The 19,726-nt window shown below is 38.1% G+C and overlaps 7 protein-coding genes across 7 annotated transcripts; 3 read left to right on the forward strand and 4 right to left on the reverse strand.

Moving 5' to 3' along the window:
- Positions 1-202: 202 nt before the first annotated feature.
- On the forward strand, positions 203-644 carry BDF20DRAFT_838036 (uncharacterized protein; the record flags this gene model as incomplete). Its single annotated transcript, XM_053079112.1, has 2 exons — positions 203-246; positions 299-644. The coding sequence occupies 2 exons, from the start codon at positions 203-205 to the stop codon at positions 642-644; spliced, it is 390 nt and encodes a 129-aa protein (XP_052933502.1).
- BDF20DRAFT_886117 (uncharacterized protein) lies at positions 489-2,611 on the reverse strand. The gene has a single exon (XM_053081969.1). It carries the CDS (start codon positions 2,287-2,289, stop codon positions 814-816), a length of 1,476 nt encoding a protein of 491 aa, XP_052933503.1. The 5' UTR covers positions 2,290-2,611; the 3' UTR covers positions 489-813.
- A 427-nt stretch (positions 2,612-3,038) lies between these two features.
- On the forward strand, positions 3,039-9,861 carry BDF20DRAFT_915513 (Sec63 Brl domain-containing protein; the record flags this gene model as incomplete). The annotated part of the gene is made up of 10 exons (XM_053084329.1): positions 3,039-3,255; positions 3,323-3,521; positions 3,591-3,976; positions 4,046-4,389; positions 4,463-4,555; positions 4,618-4,947; positions 5,007-5,182; positions 5,265-9,216; positions 9,276-9,380; positions 9,439-9,861. 10 exons carry the CDS (start codon positions 3,039-3,041, stop codon positions 9,859-9,861), a joined length of 6,225 nt encoding a protein of 2,074 aa, XP_052933504.1.
- Positions 9,862-10,266: 405 nt separating this feature from the next.
- On the reverse strand, positions 10,267-11,181 carry BDF20DRAFT_824472 (ADP-ribosylation factor family-domain-containing protein; the record flags this gene model as incomplete). Its single annotated transcript, XM_053077898.1, has 5 exons — positions 10,267-10,348; positions 10,427-10,598; positions 10,680-10,844; positions 10,926-11,010; positions 11,089-11,181. 5 exons carry the CDS (start codon positions 11,179-11,181, stop codon positions 10,267-10,269), a joined length of 597 nt encoding a protein of 198 aa, XP_052933505.1.
- Positions 11,182-14,183: 3,002 nt separating this feature from the next.
- BDF20DRAFT_825577 (uncharacterized protein) lies at positions 14,184-15,613 on the forward strand (the record flags this gene model as incomplete). The annotated part of the gene is made up of 6 exons (XM_053077988.1): positions 14,184-14,290; positions 14,738-14,873; positions 14,938-15,073; positions 15,146-15,276; positions 15,332-15,436; positions 15,503-15,613. 6 exons carry the CDS (start codon positions 14,184-14,186, stop codon positions 15,611-15,613), a joined length of 726 nt encoding a protein of 241 aa, XP_052933506.1.
- On the reverse strand, positions 15,367-16,843 carry BDF20DRAFT_886242 (uncharacterized protein). The gene is made up of 4 exons (XM_053081970.1): positions 16,342-16,843; positions 16,124-16,263; positions 15,478-16,025; positions 15,367-15,389 (listed from the first exon to the last, which is right to left on the reverse strand). The coding sequence occupies exons 1-3, from the start codon at positions 16,411-16,413 to the stop codon at positions 15,683-15,685; spliced, it is 555 nt and encodes a 184-aa protein (XP_052933507.1). The 5' UTR covers positions 16,414-16,843; the 3' UTR covers positions 15,367-15,389; positions 15,478-15,682.
- BDF20DRAFT_886244 (kinase-like domain-containing protein) lies at positions 16,844-18,763 on the reverse strand. Its single transcript, XM_053081971.1, has 3 exons — positions 17,990-18,763; positions 17,198-17,898; positions 16,844-17,127 (listed from the first exon to the last, which is right to left on the reverse strand). Exons 1-3 carry the CDS (start codon positions 18,535-18,537, stop codon positions 17,102-17,104), a joined length of 1,275 nt encoding a protein of 424 aa, XP_052933508.1. The 5' UTR covers positions 18,538-18,763; the 3' UTR covers positions 16,844-17,101.
- Between the last annotated feature and the right edge of the window lie 963 nt (positions 18,764-19,726).

Raw genomic sequence — 19,726 nt, forward strand, 5'->3', positions numbered from 1 at the left:
TATACTTTCGATCGCCATCCATCAACATACTAGCTACAAGCACATAAGCTTTTGGAAGAGTAAACGATAATAGAGTGGAAATACTTCTTCGTAGAAAAGTAGAAAAAAAAAAGATGAAGTTATAGTTGAGAATGCAGAAATATGAAGTCATTCATATCGGATACAACTAGTGCCTGGCTATCATAGTAACTAAGAGGAAAGTATGCAATTGATTGTTGTAGACAACCACGTGATGATAACTCAAAAGTAAAAACGGTCAGACAGAGGAATATAGTCTTTTCTTATGATATTTTGGTAGTAAGTCCTTCGAAGAAGCGCATGAACTAAAGCGTTTTGGTCTTAACGTGTGGTCTCTACCATTCAAAGAACGCACGATTAACAGACAAAAGCAGATAGCGTATTTTTTTCATAAGTATAGGGACTGCCATGCGTCAGTCATTCAAAACGATAAATGGGGGTATAAGCCTCTACTTGATCCATCTTATTTACTAGTTATTGATCCTAAAGTGAGAGCTAGGTTAAAATTAAAAGGTCACACCACAGGGACTCCATTAGACAGCAATAATGCTCTGGTACCGCGTGTTGTAGAATCCTGCAAACGGTTACTCCTGGTAATTGTAAGGATTGCCTCAGGCATGCTGTAACCTATTGGGACAGATGCGTGCAGTAAGAGGTAAGCCTAAGATAATTTACTGGAAGTGCCCCAAGTTTGAAAATAGTATGTGGCGAAAAATCACTTGAATATCTAAATTCTGGCTAATGAAAGAATCCTATTTTCAACAGACTAAATTCAAACCGAAAATATAATAGTTATCACTTTTTATCACTTCGTTTATTCAATTCTGACAAGCGTTGCATAGCTTTACGGTAGTTTTGAGCAGCGGCTCGCATATACCATCGCCTGGCTTCTTCTAGGTTTGGTTTTGTGCCGACACCATACTCAGTATAATGGCCCACGGCATATTCAGCTTTTGCGTACCCTCTATCAGCTGCTTTTCGCGCCCATAAATAAGCTTCAGTGTAGTTTTGGGCTAATACACCCTCTGCTCCGGTCAAATACCAACAAGAAAGGGCTAATTCGGCTTCGCTATCACTTTGTTCAGCAGCTTTAGAGTACCACGCTATACTACGCCGTGGATCAATGGGACAATTCAATAATCCATTCTCATACGCTAGACCTAAACGAAACTGTGAGGGAGCATAACCATATTGTGCGGCTTGGCTAAATAATTCTCGCGCATAGTTCAGATCAGCAATAACTGAAGGTATACCTTCCCGCTCGTAAGCTAGTCCCAACTCGTGCAATGCGTAGGGATGATCTTCATTAGCTTCTTGAACAGCACGTTTTAACCATGAAATACCTTCAGGAGGATTTTTTGGCTGTCCTAAAAGCCCCTTTATTAAAATAACACCCAATTTATACATAGCAGAAACTTCACCCAAATTGGCGGCTTTTCTGAAAAACATCATTGCATGATTCTTGTCCTTTTTTGTACCTGCACCGACCTCATAGCAGACAGCAGCACGATAGGTGCAACCTGGATGATTCTGCTTCGAACCTTGTACATATAACTCGGCAGCTTTTGTGAGATCAACTGATAACCCTATACTGCCAACAGCATAAGCGTTGGCCAAAAAGTACTGTGCTTCTGGATAGCCCTGTTTTCCCATTCCAGAATGTGTTGCTAACTTTTTAAGGATCTTTTGAGCTTCAATATTTAAAGCTTCTTTTGCTTTTTTCGCTTTTTTAATGTCTTGTTGGTGATCATCAATACGAATTTGTTTTGCAGCTTCAAGCAAGAACTTAGCAAGCTCAAATGATTCTTGTAGACCGCCTTCTTTTGCCTTTTTTCTGTAGTATTCCAATGTTTCCTTTGATGCAGGTGGAAATTGAGCCTTTTTAACCTTCTTTCCAGCTGCCATAGCAGCAGATAGAGAGCTGTCAGCTAAATAGTTGTCGTCAGCTATCATTGGTTGAGGGGTATACATTTGTGTTATTGGTTGCCGTAAAGGCATAGCTAATTGCTGGGAATAAGGCGATTGTATGATTGTCGTTGTCAACGGCGCCATATGCTGTTCCTGTACAGTTTTATTTATTGGAGGCGTCATAACTGAAAGAGGCCGCACGGTATAATTATAGGAGGCTTGGCCATTTTGTGATATTGCTAGTTGCGACGGAGAAATAGCCATTGAAGGACTTCCATATTGTTGAGGTACATAATTCTGATGATAAGTTTGACTCGCGCAAGATGTCGAAGCTGAGTCATGATTCAATTGTTGAGATGACATCTTGCTTCCTACTTCAGCTTCTTTTGCACTTATAGAGATAGAACCAAGATGAAGAGGCTTGTGATGCTTTATAATTGTTTATTTGTTAATTAGCCATAGATTTCACTATTTTTGGCAAGAGAAGTAGTGGTTGTGAGTCGCACGAAATTAAACCTCATCATCGCCTCCATCACTGCCTTTGTCTTTTGACATTGGTGTAACAGTAGCTTAGCTTTCAGTGAAATTCATTTTTTTTTTTTAAAAAAAAAACCAGACTGTGCCAGGAAAGCAATACGCAGCACTCATTTATACTGAATTTTTTTTTTTTTTTTTTTTTTTTTTTGTTTGTATACTCAAGTTATACTTAAAAAAAAGTACATCAATAAAACTAACAGCCGTGTAAAATTGAGTTACCATGAGTAATTGAGAATGTGTGCTGGTAACACTTCCCAACTAAAAAATTGAAAAACTTACCGCACAGTAGTACTATTTCAATTATACAGGTAAATTTCAGGAAATTTAGCAAGCTATTGATCGAAGAAAACTGGAAACAGCCAAAGACCTTAAAGAACTCTGTTTCCTACTATTAATACGTTGAACTGTAGATCAAGCAAACGTAGAATGCGAATCAAAAATTTTGCATAATGCACGTCTTTATTCATCAGCTTCAACATCCGCTTGATGCCGCAGCGACAACTAAGAAAACTGAATATGGATTGACTATTGGCAGGACCTTCTAGTCTTCCTTTACAGAATAGTGGTGGCTAAAAATGGTTGCCTCAACGCCCTTCAGCTCAGTACTACATCATATTCTTTCTACAGCAAAGACTACTGAAGCGAGTAATAAAGGAAAAAGAAAGGCAACGTCTCATACTGCAGACGTTTTACTTTCAGAGTTGCCAAAAGTTAAAAAGAAAGAGGAATCGCTCGACATACAAAAATTCATCGCATTAGTTGAGAACTATACAAACGATAGCATAAATAGAGGTACACATTTTTCTTGTTATGCTTCAAAAACCTTAATAACACCTATCTTTTACGTAACTACTTTCAGAAGTGCCTTCTCCTAAATTTGTAAATGACGTTGAATTCCAATACCCAAGCAAGCCGTTTATCAAACTGTCAAAAATAAATGGAAAAGATCTGCATACAAACCTAAACAGTTCAAATCAAGTTAGACAACCAATATCAAATTCCATAGCAAAAGCTTCATTAAAGACAGTTACAGTTTATGATCGCAATTGGTTACTACAGTAAGATTATGAAAAAGAATATCCTTCGCTGTTATACAAAGAAATTTAGGGTTTGTTATCTGTTTAAAGGGAATGCCTCAACTATACACGTAACAATGCAGAAGTGAATCTGAGTGCACAGCAATTATGTGCTGATATCTTCACAATTATAAGATCTGGTAAAAGTGACGATGATATCCAGAATTCGCTGGTTGAGTTATTGGGTTATACTGCGCTCGATTTCGTTACAACACTTATATCAAACAGACCCACCATCGTTCACAATATTATGAAAATGTCGGACTATGACGAACGTGTATTGAAAGAAACTGCTACAGTGCCTGTCGCGCAGACTGCAATTCGTAGACCCATATATGGAACACAATTCACTGTCCAAACAGAAAAGGAAATGAGGGAAGAGAAGAAGTTGAGGAAAGAGCAGAAGAAAGCATCAAGGACTGGAAACAAAAACGAAGGTTGATTGAACTAGTTCATTGAAAAATTAAATAATTTCATTTATTTTTATTAACTTCTGTTATTAATAGATAATGCAAATGCTGTATCTATGAGTATTCTTGGATTTGATGGAGAGGACTTGAAGCTAGCTAGAGAAACGGCTTTATCGGAGGCCAGCCAAGCACCACTATTCAGTTCCAATTACAAAACAGCATCAGCAACAAAATATCCACATGTTTATCAGTCTGGACAGAGCGGCAGTATACTATCTTTATATGGCACACGCTTTGCTTTGCCAGCAGGGACTGTACGTGAAGATTTCAATGATTATGAAGAGACAACTATACCTGTGCCGAAGATTGCACCAGTACGTTCTGGTGAAAGACGAGTTCCAATTTCAGAAATGGACAGTTTAGCCAGAGGAGCCTTTAAGGTATAGTAACATAGCTGAGTTGAAAAAGTGGAAGAAGAATTATCTAAATAGCACATTAACAAATATAATATAGGCTTATGAGTCACTGAACAGGGTACAATCAATTGTCTATCCAATTGCTTACGAGACAAATGAAAACATGTTGGTCTGTGCTCCTACTGGTGCCGTAAGTGACATTTACGAATTATCCTAATTCATAATCAGATAATTGACGAACCATTTTGCTAGGGTAAAACTGATGTCGCTATGTTGACTGTTCTGCGTTGTTTATCGCAACACTGTTCTCCCCCTCCACGCAAGGGAACAACTGAGATAGATTTTACAATCGCTAAGAACGACTTCAAAATTGTATACGTAGCACCAATGAAGGCTTTAGCCGCTGAAGTGGTTGAAAAAATGGCGAAGAGACTTAAATTTCTCGGAATCAATGTCCGTGAATTGACAGGTGATATGCAGTTATCAAGAACAGAGATAAATGCCACTCAATTCATTGTAACAACTCCAGAGAAATGGGATGTCATTACTAGGAAAGGTACTGGCGACGTTGAGCTCACACAGGTAGGTACTTTTTATTGTGATTTTATGTTAGTCTTTGTATTTTAATGCATGCTCCATAGAAAGTAAAATTATTGATCATTGATGAGGTGCATCTCTTGCACGAAGATCGTGGTGCAGTCATTGAAAGCATTATTGCTAGAACTCTTCGTCAAGTTGAGTCTAGTCAATCCTTGATTCGCATTGTTGGTTTATCTGCTACACTTCCAAATTACGTTGACGTTGCTGCTTTCTTAAGGTAAGCTGGAATTCAAAAATGTTAGAAAGTGCCTAATTGTAAACGGACAAGACTTTTTGAATAACAATTCGAATTAAAACAGGGTCAATCCTTACCAAGGTTTATTCTATTTTGATAATGGGTTCAGACCTGTACCTCTTGAGCAACATTTTCTGGGAATTAAAGGTAAACCTAACTCGGTCCAATCTAATGAAAGGATGAATCGTGCTTGTTTCGATAAAGTGTCAGAGTTAGTGAAGGATGGTCATCAAGTTATGGTTTTTGTACATGCTCGAAAAGAAACAGTGAAAACAGCTCAAATTTTGAGAGAAGAAGTTTCCAATGAAGCAATAACAGAATTTTTCGACTGTTCTGATTCACCTAAATTCTCTCAATTCAAAAAAGAAGTGGCGAAATCACGAAATAAGGAACTCAAAGAACTATTTCAGTATGGTTTTGGTATTCATCATGCTGGTATGCTGCGATCAGACCGTACATTAACTGAACGTATGTTTCAAGAAGGTGCTCTAAAAGTGCTCTGTTGCACTGCAACTCTTGCGTGGGGAGTGAATTTGCCAGCTTATGCGGTGGTTATTAAAGGCACCCAGGTGTATGATTCCACTAAAGGTAGCTTCGTAGACTTATCTATTCTGGATGTACTTCAGATTTTTGGTCGTGCTGGTCGTCCGCAATATGAATCTCATGGCGTTGGTTACATTTTGACAACACATGATAGACTGTCTCATTACATATCAGCTATTACACAACAACATCCAATTGAATCGAAGTTTATTGAGAATATTGTTGACAATTTGAATGCTGAAATATCTCTGGGAACAGTAACGAATATTGATGAAGCAGTAACCTGGTTGAGTTATACGTACCTTTATGTTCGAATGAAAAAGAATCCAATGATATATGGTATGGATCATTCTGAACCTATCAATGATCCTTTACTAGGCCGCAAACGTCATGAAATCATCACTCTTGCTGCACGTAAACTAGCCAAATGTCAAATGATAATATTTGATGAAAACACAGGTTATTTGATACCCAAAGACCTTGGCCGTATTGCATCGAATTTTTATATCAGCCACACTAGTATTGAAATCTTCAATACGATGATGAAACCTAGAATGACTGAAGCCGATGTTCTCTCTATGATGAGTATGAGTTCTGAATTTGATCAAATAAAATCCCGAGATAATGAGCACCAAGAGTTGAAGAAACTACTGGAGAATGGTTGCGCTTGTGATATCCGGGGTGGTGTTGAAGATACACATGGAAAGGTCAATATTTTGTTGCAAGCTTATGTTTCAAATGCATTTATTGAAGACTTTGCCCTGGTATCTGATTGCGCTTATGTAGCTCAAAACTCAGGCCGTATTGCTCGTGCTCTTTTTGAAATCGCTTTAAATAGAAACTGGGGCCCTACAGCATCCGTATTGCTGCAAATCAACAAAGCAGTTGAAAAGCGTATGTGGACTTTCCAACATCCATTGCGACAAATGGGCTTGCCTCACGATATTTTAAACAAACTCGAAAGCCGAACACATGAAGTTAGTATAGAAGAAATGCGTGATATGGATCCAAATGAACTAGGCGAGCTTGTACACCATAGACGCATGGGCATGACAATATCGAAGTGTGTTGATCAGTTCCCTATGCTATTGTTAGATGCACGTATAGCACCAATTACTCGCAATGTTTTGAATATTGAGTTAACTATAACACCCGATTTTGTATGGAATGATCGTATTCACGGTAGCGCAGAACCATGGTACATCTGGGCTGAAGACTCCGAAAATGTTGAGATTTACTATTCTGAATACTTTTTGTTATACAAAAAGCAGTTTGGTGAACCTATCAAGATTGCATTTACAGTTCCATTGATCGAGCCTCTGCCTTCACAGATTTATGTTCGCGCTGTATCCGATAGATGGCTTGGTGCAGAAACAATTTTACCAATTTCCTTTCAACATTTGATTTTACCCGAATTATATCCTCCGCATACAGATTTGCTTGATTTACAGCCATTGCCAATTTCTGCCTTAAAGAATGAAATATTAGAGGGTATTTGTGCTCAAAGATTCACTCACTTCAACCCTGTACAAACACAAATTTTCCATACACTATACAACACGAACCATAATGCACTTGTGGGCGCACCGACTGGCTCAGGTAAAACTGTCGCTGCAGAATTGGTTATGTGGGCGGCCTTCAGAGACAGACCTAGTTCCAAAGTTGTTTACATTGCACCCATGAAAGCACTGGTCAAAGAAAGAGTGCTTGATTGGAATAAGCGTTTAACGGGACCTATGGGCAAAAAATTAGTTGAATTGACTGGTGATGTAACGCCTGATCTCAAAACAATAGAAGCGGCTGATATCATTATCACCACACCTGAAAAGTGGGATGGTATTAGTAGAAGCTGGCAAAAACGTAGTTACGTACAAAATGTTTCGTGTGTCATAATCGATGAAATTCATCTGTTAGGTGGTGATCGTGGTCCTATTCTGGAAGTGATTGTCTCTCGTATGAATTACATCGGTTCCCAGCTCGATCAGAAGGTGCGTATAGTTGGTCTATCTACAGCTTTAGCCAACGCGGTAGACCTGGCTAGCTGGCTCGGTATTGATAAGATAGGTCTATTCAATTTCAGACATTCAGTTCGTCCAGTACCATTAGAAATATACATTGATGGTTTTCCGGGAAAGCATTACTGTCCTAGAATGGCAACGATGAATAAACCAACATATGCAGCTATCAAGACACACTCGCCAACACAACCCGTTATTGTTTTCGTATCTTCTCGTAGACAAACTCGACTAACAGCTCAAGATTTGATTGCTTATTGTGGTATGGAAGATAATCCACGTCAATGGCTCCACATGGATGATACAGAGATGGAAATGATTCTCGAAAATGTTCATGACGAATCCTTAAGAATGTCTCTTGCTTTCGGTATCGGTCTCCATCATGCTGGTTTGAAAGAAAGTGACCGAAAAATTGTCGAAGAGTTATTCTTAAATATGAAAATTCAAATCTTGATTGCCACTAGTACTTTGGCATGGGGTGTCAACCTGCCGGCACATTTAGTAGTGATCAAGGGTACCGAATTCTACAACTATAAAGAGCACCGTTATGTAGATTTTCCAATTACTGACGTATTACAGATGATGGGTCGTGCTGGTCGTCCTCAATTTGATAATACGGGTATTGCCCGTGTATTTGTGCAAGACAGCAAAAAGAATTTCTTCAAAAAGTTCTTGCATGAGCCATTCCCCGTAGAATCCAGCCTCCACAAATACTTGGATGACCACATCAACGCAGAAATTGTAGGAGGTACTATCAAAACAAAACAGGATGCTCTAGACTATCTTACTTGGACCTATTTCTATCGCCGCCTGCAACAAAATCCTACTTATTATGGATTGGATGACATGACACAAAATGGTGTTAATAGTTTCTTATCGAATATGATCAATGATGTTACTCAAAGACTAGAAGAGTCTGGCTGCATTGAGATAGTTGATGATTTTGAATTAATACCATCAGTATCAGCACATATTGCATCCTACTATTACCTTCACCCGCAAACTGTACGCCATTTTCATGAAAACCTAAGAAAAGATTCAGCTATTGACGATATTCTGGACATACTTGGTAACGTACCTGAGTATGAAGAATTACCAGCACGCTGTCAAGAAGATTTGATCAACCAAGAAATTGAAAAACATATACCTTATGATGTCAAGGGTACACCCAACTTTATCAGCCCGCATGTCAAAGCTTATGTGTTGGTGCAAGCCCATATCAGTAGACTGGAACTACCAAGCTCGGATTATATCACCGATCAAATTACAGTCTTAGATTCAGCCATTCGTTTTTCTCAAGCCATGATTGACGTGGCAGCCGATAGTGGCTACTTAACTACCACTTTAAGGATCATGAATATGCTTCAAAGTGTTAAGCAAGCACGTTGGCATACAGAATCTCCATTATTAACCCTACCTCATATCAATCAGCGAATCTTGCAATTTATAAAATATAAGGTATGAGCTGCCATATTCTTCAATATTGCATTTCTGTGGCTAATAACGGTAAAACATAGGGAAAACCAGTGAAATCTTTGACACAACTTATGAAATTGCAACGATCTCAAATCAAGCAGATATTTTCGAATATCTATGAACTTAATGACGAAAAAATTGAAGAGGTACGCCATATGAATATGCAGGATTAAAGCTACATATAGTTCTAACTTTTGCATCCAGATTTGCCGTATTATCGATAGAATACCTTCAATCAATATGAAAGTAGAAATAGATTCAAAGAAACCCTACCTTATTCCTGATACAACGTATAGGTTGTCTGTCCAATTAAACAGAGTTACTCATGACAGAAAACCTCATGATGGTCGTATTCATGCTCCTCTTTTCCCTAAACCTCAGTATGAATCATGGTGGTTAGTCTTAGGTGATGAAACTAGTGGTGAATTATTAGCATTGAAACGTGTCAGCATGCGTAATGGGCCTAATGAAAGTTTACAGAATCGTACCAACACGAGCCTAACATTTGACACACCGGCTCACTTTGGTAAGCATGAATATTCAGTTTTTTTGATCAGTGATGGCTATCTTGGTTTAGACATGAAGAAGGGAGTTATTTTTGAAACAAGGATGGATTTGGATCATTAAATTGCTTATAAAATTGACACATTATGACTTAACAACTGTTAAGATATATAGCTTGTAAATAAATAGCCTATTCTTAATGACTTAAAAACTGTTCATATACATAGCTTGTAATTAATTAATCGAAGAGATTTGTTGTATCGTACATTGCGCTCAAGGCAAGAATTTTTTTTTTAAAGTGAGTCTAATCGGATTTGGCATGTAACAGCGCAATTACTCTTACAATAACAAACTATGTTACTCCTTACGAGCCTTAGGCTTCCGTCGTATAATTTTCATTGATCAACTTCAACTTGCATTCGCAGCGAAAAGCCTTCATAGCTGAAGTAATCAAATATTGCAAAATTAGGCTCTTTATCCGTAAAAAGTAGCTAAGGGTATTTTTTTCTATGTGATAAATATCTACTTCTAGCGATAACTTGGAGGTCGGTTCATCTTGTTCCGTTGCAAGCGAAGTATCAACCAATCTACTGCATCCCTTACACCATTACTATACAAATTGTCCAGTTATTCACTAAGTATACTGCAGCGATTGGAACATCCTGACTATGTAACTTTGAAAACTTACCCTTCCAGTGCACTGACGGGTAATACTCTTGAATCACGAGCTCCCAATTTCACTGCTATTTTATTGAACACTTCTTTGATATCCTCCACCTTTAACGCACCAAGTACATCTTGCTTATTGGCAAGCATGAGTACTGGTACACCTTCAACTGCATCATTTGTAATCATTTTCTCTTTGTAAAATTTGAAGCATAAAAATCTCTCAGAATTATCATCCTCTAGCCGCATTTAGATAAACATCAAGCAATACTTACCAAACGTATCTCTACACTCCTCTAAGCGTTTTGAATCTGTTGAATCCACGACGAAAACTATAGCATGACATTCTGAATAATATCGCTCCCATATGGAATGTAATTCTTTCTGACCACCCAAGTCCCAAAAATTAACTTTGACTGATTTTATATCTACCTTGGCGACTACGATATAAAAGAAATAGCGTTACGCGATGTTGTCAATAACGAGCAATCATGCCAGCGATCGACTTTAACACAACATACTATTTAAACCAACAGTTGGTGCTATCCTGTCTGGAGCCAATCCAGCTATACCCATAAATATTGATTTAATACGTTCTAATAAAGTCTTATGTCAAGTCAGTAACTATATATGAAGGTCAAGATGTCAAGATTTAGGTTGTTAATCATTTAATCGATGCTTTACTGTTTTGCCAGCATTGTCCAAACCAATAATTAGCACATAGTATTCTTCCTTCCTCGTAAGATGCTTGTATAAACCACTCAATAAAGTATACATTTTGCAAACGTTGATTTCTTGAATTTGTGGAAGCTATAGTTCAAAATGGATATTCATGCGAGATAATCTCCTGATACGCAAACATAAAATTCAGTGCTATCAGATTCATTACAGTATTTCGCTTCAGATTCAGACTCTTTGAAGAAAAATTCGGACTTTTTATTGGAAAAATTTATACTGGTTATAGGAAACATTTTGGACTAATCAATTATCAAATTGGGATTCTTTACGAAGCTGTCTCAGACCGATTTCTTTTGCATCCCAAGATGGTCGCAAACACTTTTTTCTTCCATAACCGATCCACCAACCACCTCATAATGAAGCGACCAGGAGAATATAATGTGAAGCTGCGGTTGCACTCACATCTTTGGGCCAAGTACTCATAGATTCCACAGCGAAGCTTCAAGCTTACGTCAATAGATTGCGGGAAGGCTCTTCCATAGATACCGACGACCCAGATCAGGATTTAGAAACATCACTACCACGACGATTGGCCAACAGTAACCTTTGGCGTCATTATTCGGCTTCAACGTTTAGACTTCATCATCACATCCAAATACAACAAGCATCAGATATAGGGGTAGTTCCCAAACGGATGTTCAATCTGTTCTGGTTCCTTCCTTTGTTTCTTCCGGCTTGTGACCTAGGCTATCGCACCATTTTGAAAAAAAATTACCATGCTTATCAGTCTTACAAGCAGCAGGGGTAGTTTCATCTGCTATCTGCGAATTTTGTAATCATGATATTGATATGTTCGAACATTTCATAACCAGTTGCCCTCTACGCTGGCAGATATGGCAAGAAGGCCTCGCGATATATTTCCCATCCTTCTGCTTTGATCCTTAAAGCATCTCTGCCGCTCTCAGATTACACACGCCACTATCACCACCTTCGTCTGAACAATCTTAATTTTTCACCGTCTGATTCAGTATCCATAGGGCTATCTCGACTTCACTCTTCTGAATGATATCCATGACATTCCTTTCCACCCCCCCCCATTGGTCCTTAGTAAAACACACAATATTATTTTCCTTAAGCCTGCCTTCCTCGCAGCTCTTGCGGAGCTTGTCTTTTCCTCTCCATGTCCCACCCCTCAGCGATGTGTGACTAATTTATTATTTTTGGATAAAGTAATCTACAAAAAAAAAAAAAAAAAAAAAAAAAAAAAAAAAAAAAAAAACCGCCAAAAGTCGTATTTATACATGCTATGCAATAATCTGGTTCTTTGTTTATCTATGATCCAATAACAAAATCAAGTGATGAGAGGTCTCATTCTCAAAGATGCTGACAGTTCCCTTAACGATTACCTGTGCTCAAGAGATTTGGGCTGGTCATGAAAGACCTAGTACATTTTGCTGTCAATCACAAAGCGCCACCTCGAATGTGGTTGTCTCCCCTCGAGGGAGACATATTTTATTTTATTTTTTTTTGTAGATTATTTTATTTTAAAATAATAAATTAGTCACACATCGCTGAGGGGTGGGACATGGAGAGGAAAAGAAGATTTCTATGACAAGTAAATTAGTCGAAAGCAGCCGCTTCCCGCATGAGCTGCGAGGAAGACAGGCTCAAAGAAATTATGTTGTATGCTTTACTAGAGACGGATGGGGGATGAAAAGGAATATCATGGAATATCATTCGAAAAAATGACGTCCAGATAGCCCAATGGATACTGAAGCAGACGGTGAAAAATCGAGATTGCTCGGACGAAGGTAATGATGGTGGCGATTGTAATCTTAGGGCGGCGGAGATGCTTTGAGGATCAAAATCGAAGGATGGGAAATATATCGCGAGGCCTTCTTGCCATATCTGCCAGCGTGGTGGACAACTGGTTGTAAAATGTTCGAACGTATCAATATCATGATTACAAAGTCTGTAGGTAGCAGATGAAACTACCCCTGCTGCCTGTAAGACTGATAAGCATGGTAATTTTTTCAAAATGGTGCGATAGCCTAGGTCACGAGCCGGAAGAAACAAAGGAAGGGACCAGAACAGATTGAACATCCGTTTGGGAACTACCCCTATATCTGATGCTTGTTGTATTTGGATGTGATGATGAAGTCTAAACGTTGAAGCCGAATAATGACGCCAAAGGTTACTGTTGGCCAACCGTCGTAGTAGTGCAATTTCCAATGACTTATCTGGGTCGTCGGTAGTGATAGAAGAGCCTGCCGGCACCCTGTGGATATACGGGTGAAGTTGAACTGTAGCATCGGTGAGTAAATGGCCCAAGAGATGTGAAAGCAACCGCGGTTTCACATTATATTCACCTGGTCGTTTCATTATGAGGCGGTTAGTGGACTGGTCGTAGCGGAAAAAGGCGTTGGCAAGCATCTTGGGATGGCGTTCTAGCCAGTGCGACTCTGGTAAGCGTGTAAACAAAGAATGTAATGGGAAGAGTAATAAGCTCTTGAGTGGAATATCCTCCAATGGGAGGGTAACATTCAAATTCGAGGGAGACATAAAGATTCTACAGGTAAATAAGTCTACATTTTATCAAAAATATATCCAAAAATATTGTACTCAAATTCCCAATGTTTTTATTCGTGTCATCTGAAAACTAACTCAACGCTGTCTGAATCTGAACCGAAAAGGCTGTATTCTGTAAGTTCCAATTGTCCAACTGCTACTTTTTGAAGTCGATTACCTTCAACATGAGAAAATGCCTCCCACCCCGTCAGAAACATTAGGACAGCTTTTCCTAGATTGGCTCTATGCGCCCACAACCACCAATACTTGAGGGTCCCATTATCTCCTAGTCTGCTTCAAGAACCACTGCCTTTTTTCCCCTTGCACCTTCAAGGGTTTTTTAATTCTTATTCCATTTTTTGTTCTGCCCAGGGCAATTTTGATATGTAGTTTATCTGTGTGCCCATTGGGTTTAAAAATATTTTGTCAATAAAATCTATTTTAAACGTATTCTGTAAGTTGTACCTGTGACGTACTGTGGAAATACTTACTATTGTTTTTCTTTTGACTTCTTTGTTTCTACAATAATGACAATGGAAACAGTTAGCACTTTTCCCCAGGGATTCTTCTTCATTCGCTGTAAATCTCAGCCTTTGGCTATCGATGTCAGCAATGGCAGTATGACAGTAAGATCCTTTTAGTAAACAAGTGTTTCTGCTCCAGAACGCCAAACCAACTTTACATATATTTATTCTGCTAAACTGATAGAACGACGCCAACATCATTATCTGGCCACAGGTACAAAGTAACTTTTGCTGAACAGTTACTAACTTAGCGTACTGACCAGCTCCTATTTAATGAGGTCAGAAAATGGTTGATAGCATCAATCAGGTACCGAACAAGAGCCTCGGTCTAATTATCTTAAGCCATGTATTAAATGACACAAACTTTATATTAGCTTTGGATGCATGAAGAGGGGTTTTTGATCAACAAGAAGTCCGGGTTAGGTAACAATGTTTTATTTGAACGTAATCAAAGACATGTTATATGTTATACTTAACCTATTTTTTACCTTTAGTACTCGACATCAGAGGAGGAAGTAAGTTGTAGAAAATTGGAATACCGTGAAGTGTTTTCATTAACTGAGTATCATAGGTATTGAAAGGGACAAACCCATAATTCAATATGCTCGTAAACCTGGATTGGCACATAACCAAAGATGGATTTATAAAGAGGGTTTTATATCCCCAACGACAGCACCACATTTAGTTTTGGATATCAGGGTAAATGGACGACCATTTAAGCTATATGTAATAGCACTCACATTTGATATGTCTTCATGGATAGAATTCAGAATTCAAGAACGGAAATACAGTCTTTTTAAATAGCAAAAGTGTCCATTCTAAAACACAACAATGGATAATTCAACCCTTTGAGAATGAAAAGTCAGCCGCAGAATTGGCTTTACTGAGGCCATCTCCACGTGAGTTTAACCAACTTTGCCTTTGTCACCATTTGCAGTTGATTGCTTAGATGTGATCTATGAAATTTTTAGTTCAAAGAAACTCAACCTTTCCACGACAGGATGAATTATACGATTGTTATCGAATGGTTTACTTGGAATCAGCGCAATCTGTAACCACTGAGCAATTAGCCGGTGCAGCAGCGTTCAAAGTAAGAGCAGTAGTAAAATGGTTGATAGGCCTTTGGACCTTTTAATAAACGAGTTTTGGGGTTGTAGGGAATGAAAGATTATATTCAAGCATATAAACAGAGCCACAACAATGAGCCAATTGTAGCTAATGAACAAACAAGACAGGAATTGATTAATTATGTCCGAAATGAGGTATTTGTCAATGTAGTGATCAACAAAGAGGGTATATTAACTGGAGTTTTCTTTATTGATATACAGGTCATTAGATCACTTGATGCTAAGCAGATTGAATTTCATGCGACCGATATTATTGATTCAGCTGCAAATGTCGCAGAAAGTTACTTCAGTCGCGAGTACAGTACTTATTAAGTTGTGTAGTGTTTTAAGAAGCAATAAATTGATCACAGCCATTATATACTGTAGTATCGCCTGTTGCACTTATTGAATAGCTTCTCTTCTCATTTCAATCTCCCAATCCTCCATACCTTCGTATTCCTTGTCTGTGTGATTTCCTCTTTTTACTTCCAAAGCATTGGGATTGGTGTCATTTTCTGCTTTGTTTTGTATCGAACAATCTCTCTTGCGGTCATTTTTCTTTTCAATAATCTTTTTAGTGTTTTTATCATCGGTATCATCTTCGTAATCAAATAAGACATTCTTTTTGTCGTTCATGTCTTTGTCACCGCCAATTAGAGGTGATTCCGGTGGGTTACCAAATACCATTTGTTTTGTGATCTTGACTCTATAAAAATAGTTTTGCCAGAATACCGACTCTGAAACTCTATTCAAATAAAAAGAATTTTCGGTTAATATGACATGCATTTCACTCGTCATTTATCATGCCTACAAAAACTGATGATAATTCCATATCCATCTTACTGCTGTGGGACCAATAAAAATCTCAATTTTGCTAACTTTTCATCTTCTTTCAAAGCGGCTTGAGCTGTAGAGTCGTAGGCGTTGAGATCAAATTCAAAGTTGGCACCTGCAGGAGGAGGTATTAATAGATTGCGTTCATCCTATTTAGTAGTCGATATTTCTTAATGTAGCCCTAGAATTTCAATTCCATTGTGTCAAATGGTGAAGTTATAAATTACATTAGATATGTTCAAAATTGCTTCTTTTAATTGAGATCCGTAGCCTGTAAATCCAAGCCAAGGTGCCACCATTTCTGATCCCTTTGATTGATGAAGTATGCCGTTTTTCTTATCCCTCTTTTTATCCTTTATGAAAGTTTCCCTTTCTGATTCCAACTTGGCTTGTAAGTGAATCAAAGTACTTGGCAGCTCACGGGCTCTGTCTTGTATTTCTTGAAAACGCTTGCTGAGCTCAGGAATACCTTTCTTCTGAATAGTTTGAGTGAGTGAGGTCACATTGGCACTAACACTGGAAAAGAAAGAATTGCTGAAGAATCCACCACCAGAAGATGGAGAAATAGGAACTAAATCTGCTCAATTATAGTTTAGTAACATTTCTTTGTTGACATACGGTTACTAAATTGAATACCTTTCTTGTCACTCATGATACAGTTGAAGAAATAGAACTGAACCTCATGAATAAATCATCAGTCAAATGAGAATTTGGGAAAAGAAAAAAATGGTGGACGACAAGTCAAATTTATAGTTTTCCAGCTCAGGTTCGTGATTTAGATGAGTAAATGTATGACAGAATTGTAACCTCTGAGTATATTCAGAGTCTCAGTCTATTTGGCTCATTATTGCCACGATAACGCCAACAGCTCCTTCTTACCTCCTTCTTTTTTACGGATAAGTGCTAAATTGTCTTGCTTCATTTGTTTTAGTAGCGTCTTCATTGATTCTTCATACTAAAGAAGTTTTGAAGAAAAATTCGGGAATCTCATGATAGTAGGAGATCAATTACATGTAAGACCAACAATTAAGTTCTTGTTTATTAGGTTATAGCAGAGGAACTAAAATTAGTGGACTGTGTTAGTTGCAGCTAAATGCTTATCGAAAATTAATTGATGAGTAATATTATTACTACTGCCATTACTGTTCGCAGCGACGGTATCTGTATAATCTCCAATGTAGGCAAGAATAGTGTCTGTGAAGGAATATGTGAAGGTCATTATGGTCGGAGCAGTAGAATTACTCTTCTGTTCCTCCAGCTTACAGTATGGTTGGTGTTCTAATTGAAAAGGGGTATATTTTTTAAAATCTCTGAACGAAGATGGAGGTGTTAATAGCTGCGGCACGTAGACGTCAATAAAGTCATAGGAATTGCCCATTTTCTGGTTGCTTGTTATTATTGCAGCAGGGAATATATTTTGTGCAAAAGTAGTATTTTTGGTATCAGTTGTGAATGATCGGCATCCGAGGACCAAACTCTTCAATGTTGGTAAGCTGATCCTTTTCGTAGTGTCAAGCTCAAAAATGCGTAGCAATATATGTTCAAATCCCTCCGAAATATTGGGGAAAACTTTACGAAAGTACTGACGCGGTTGTTGCACGTACGAAACAAAGGAAGGATCAGTGAGGTTTGCTTGTGACCAAGGGTTCTGCGCAAACACCAAATTTATCGCGGTAATTCCTATACTCCAAACATCGTTTGCAAATGTATCATAGAAAGCAGCGTTATGACATTGCACGGATTTTGTTGCGGTATCAAAATATGGCACAATTCCTTGACATTCTACGCGGAAGGAAATGCAAAACGAAGTCAGAAAATACATACAACTCTACTGAAATTGCAAAAGTTGTTATCTTGGATTACGCTCTAATACCTGGTGAGGAATAGTTTAATGAACCACAATGAAACTGTCGCGAAACCAATTGTGTCGTTGCAAAGCCGAAATCAGCCAGTTTGACCGTATTGTTTGATTGTATCAGAATATTCTCTGGCTTTATGTCACGGTGTGCTACAAAGCGATAATGGCAATGCTGAACGGCATCCAGTATCTGAAGGAAATAATGGCGGATAATGGCAGTCGTAGTATTTTCTTGATGAAAGATAGTATGCGCTTGTGTGAGTTTAGTGAATAAGTCTCCGTCTTCAGCATGTTCCATGATGATGAATACATGCCCTCTCTCTCTTACTATTCTTTCCATTGTAAGAATGTTTGAATGCCCTCCTACTCTCTTGTGCATATCTACTTCGGTTTGTGCGAGTTTATTGTCTTTCATACATTTAACAGCGCAATAATGGGTTGGGCCATTAATGCGTGTATATCGGCCTTTGTAAACCACGCCATAAGAGCCTGCTCCAAGGATGGATATCAGTTCTATCGATTTTTTATCTATATAACAATGTAGAAATTCTTTTCTGTTTGACATTTGTCGGTAATTGTACAGCAAAAACGGTTATGTGTTGAATTTTGAAGGAATGGAGAAGAATAATTTTACACTATATGGAATTAAGGAAATAGGAAAGAAGAAGTACAGAATGAGTCGAAACCTTGCGTTCTATCTATTATATACCCAAGCATAATGAAATTGGGCACAGTCCACCAGAACCTCCTTTTTTTGTTTGTTTTTTTTTTATTGGTCATTTATACCCGCCAACAGTTGTTCTCTAGTAATAAAAGAGTGGCCGTCATGATGGGCTTTGATTGCCATTGATCAAAGTGTTCGTCCTACTCTGGGATTGATCGTGTTTATCTCTAATTGAAATAGCATTTTACCTCCTTTATTTCTAATAAGAAACATATTTTATTGTTTCAATAAGAATTGAAGATGCAACAATATGTTTTTATGGGCTTAAAGCCAATCATAATAGCTAGCAGCACTACAGTACGATGTTACCTTTTTCATGCTCGCGTTGCTATTCTTTTCATTACTGAGAGCTGCATTTATTGTTTGAAAACTCCTGAAGGTAGGGTACGTCTTGATGTCATGCTTCGGTTCTTCAACTTGTATTACCTGATTATTTGTATCTTGGGTTCGGAATACTATCCTACTCATCAGAAGATGCCTTAGTTTTCAATATGCAAAGTCGTCCAATCCTAAGTTATTTCTCAAAAACCTCAATCACTTTAGCACGCATTATCAACATTTCTATGCTATATTCAGACACAAGCATTTAATTTAATTTTCGTTGTTCCTCCGTGTAAAAACAATGAATTAAAAAAAACATGTGTTCATTGCTGATCAGATAACCAATAAGTGTAAAGTACAACAATCGCTCGTATTTGTAACTGTGTGTTACAAAAGAGTGAGGGGTCTGTAGTGGGTGTAGAAATCTGGTCTTATCCTCATTGACACTTCGTATAGCTTGTAGAAGTTGGGATCTGGCGTACGATAACTATATGCGCCTATCCGCTCAAATAGACTATGACTCAAAATTAATGATCGATTGCTGCGAAGACGCATAAATTCGTTGCTAAGGGATCGGAAGGTTCACGGATTCTGTGCACAAACTTTAACGAAGAATACTTTACTGATGAGAAGCAAGCTTCTATTACACAGACAAATAGTATCAAAATGCTATTTTCTGGATTTTTACCGCTAAACGTGCGCTAAAAAA

The sequence above is a fragment of the Mycotypha africana genome, assembly GCF_025528875.1.
Source record: "Mycotypha africana strain NRRL 2978 chromosome Unknown BDF20scaffold_9, whole genome shotgun sequence".
Lineage (NCBI taxonomy): Eukaryota > Fungi > Mucoromycota > Mucoromycetes > Mucorales > Mycotyphaceae > Mycotypha > Mycotypha africana.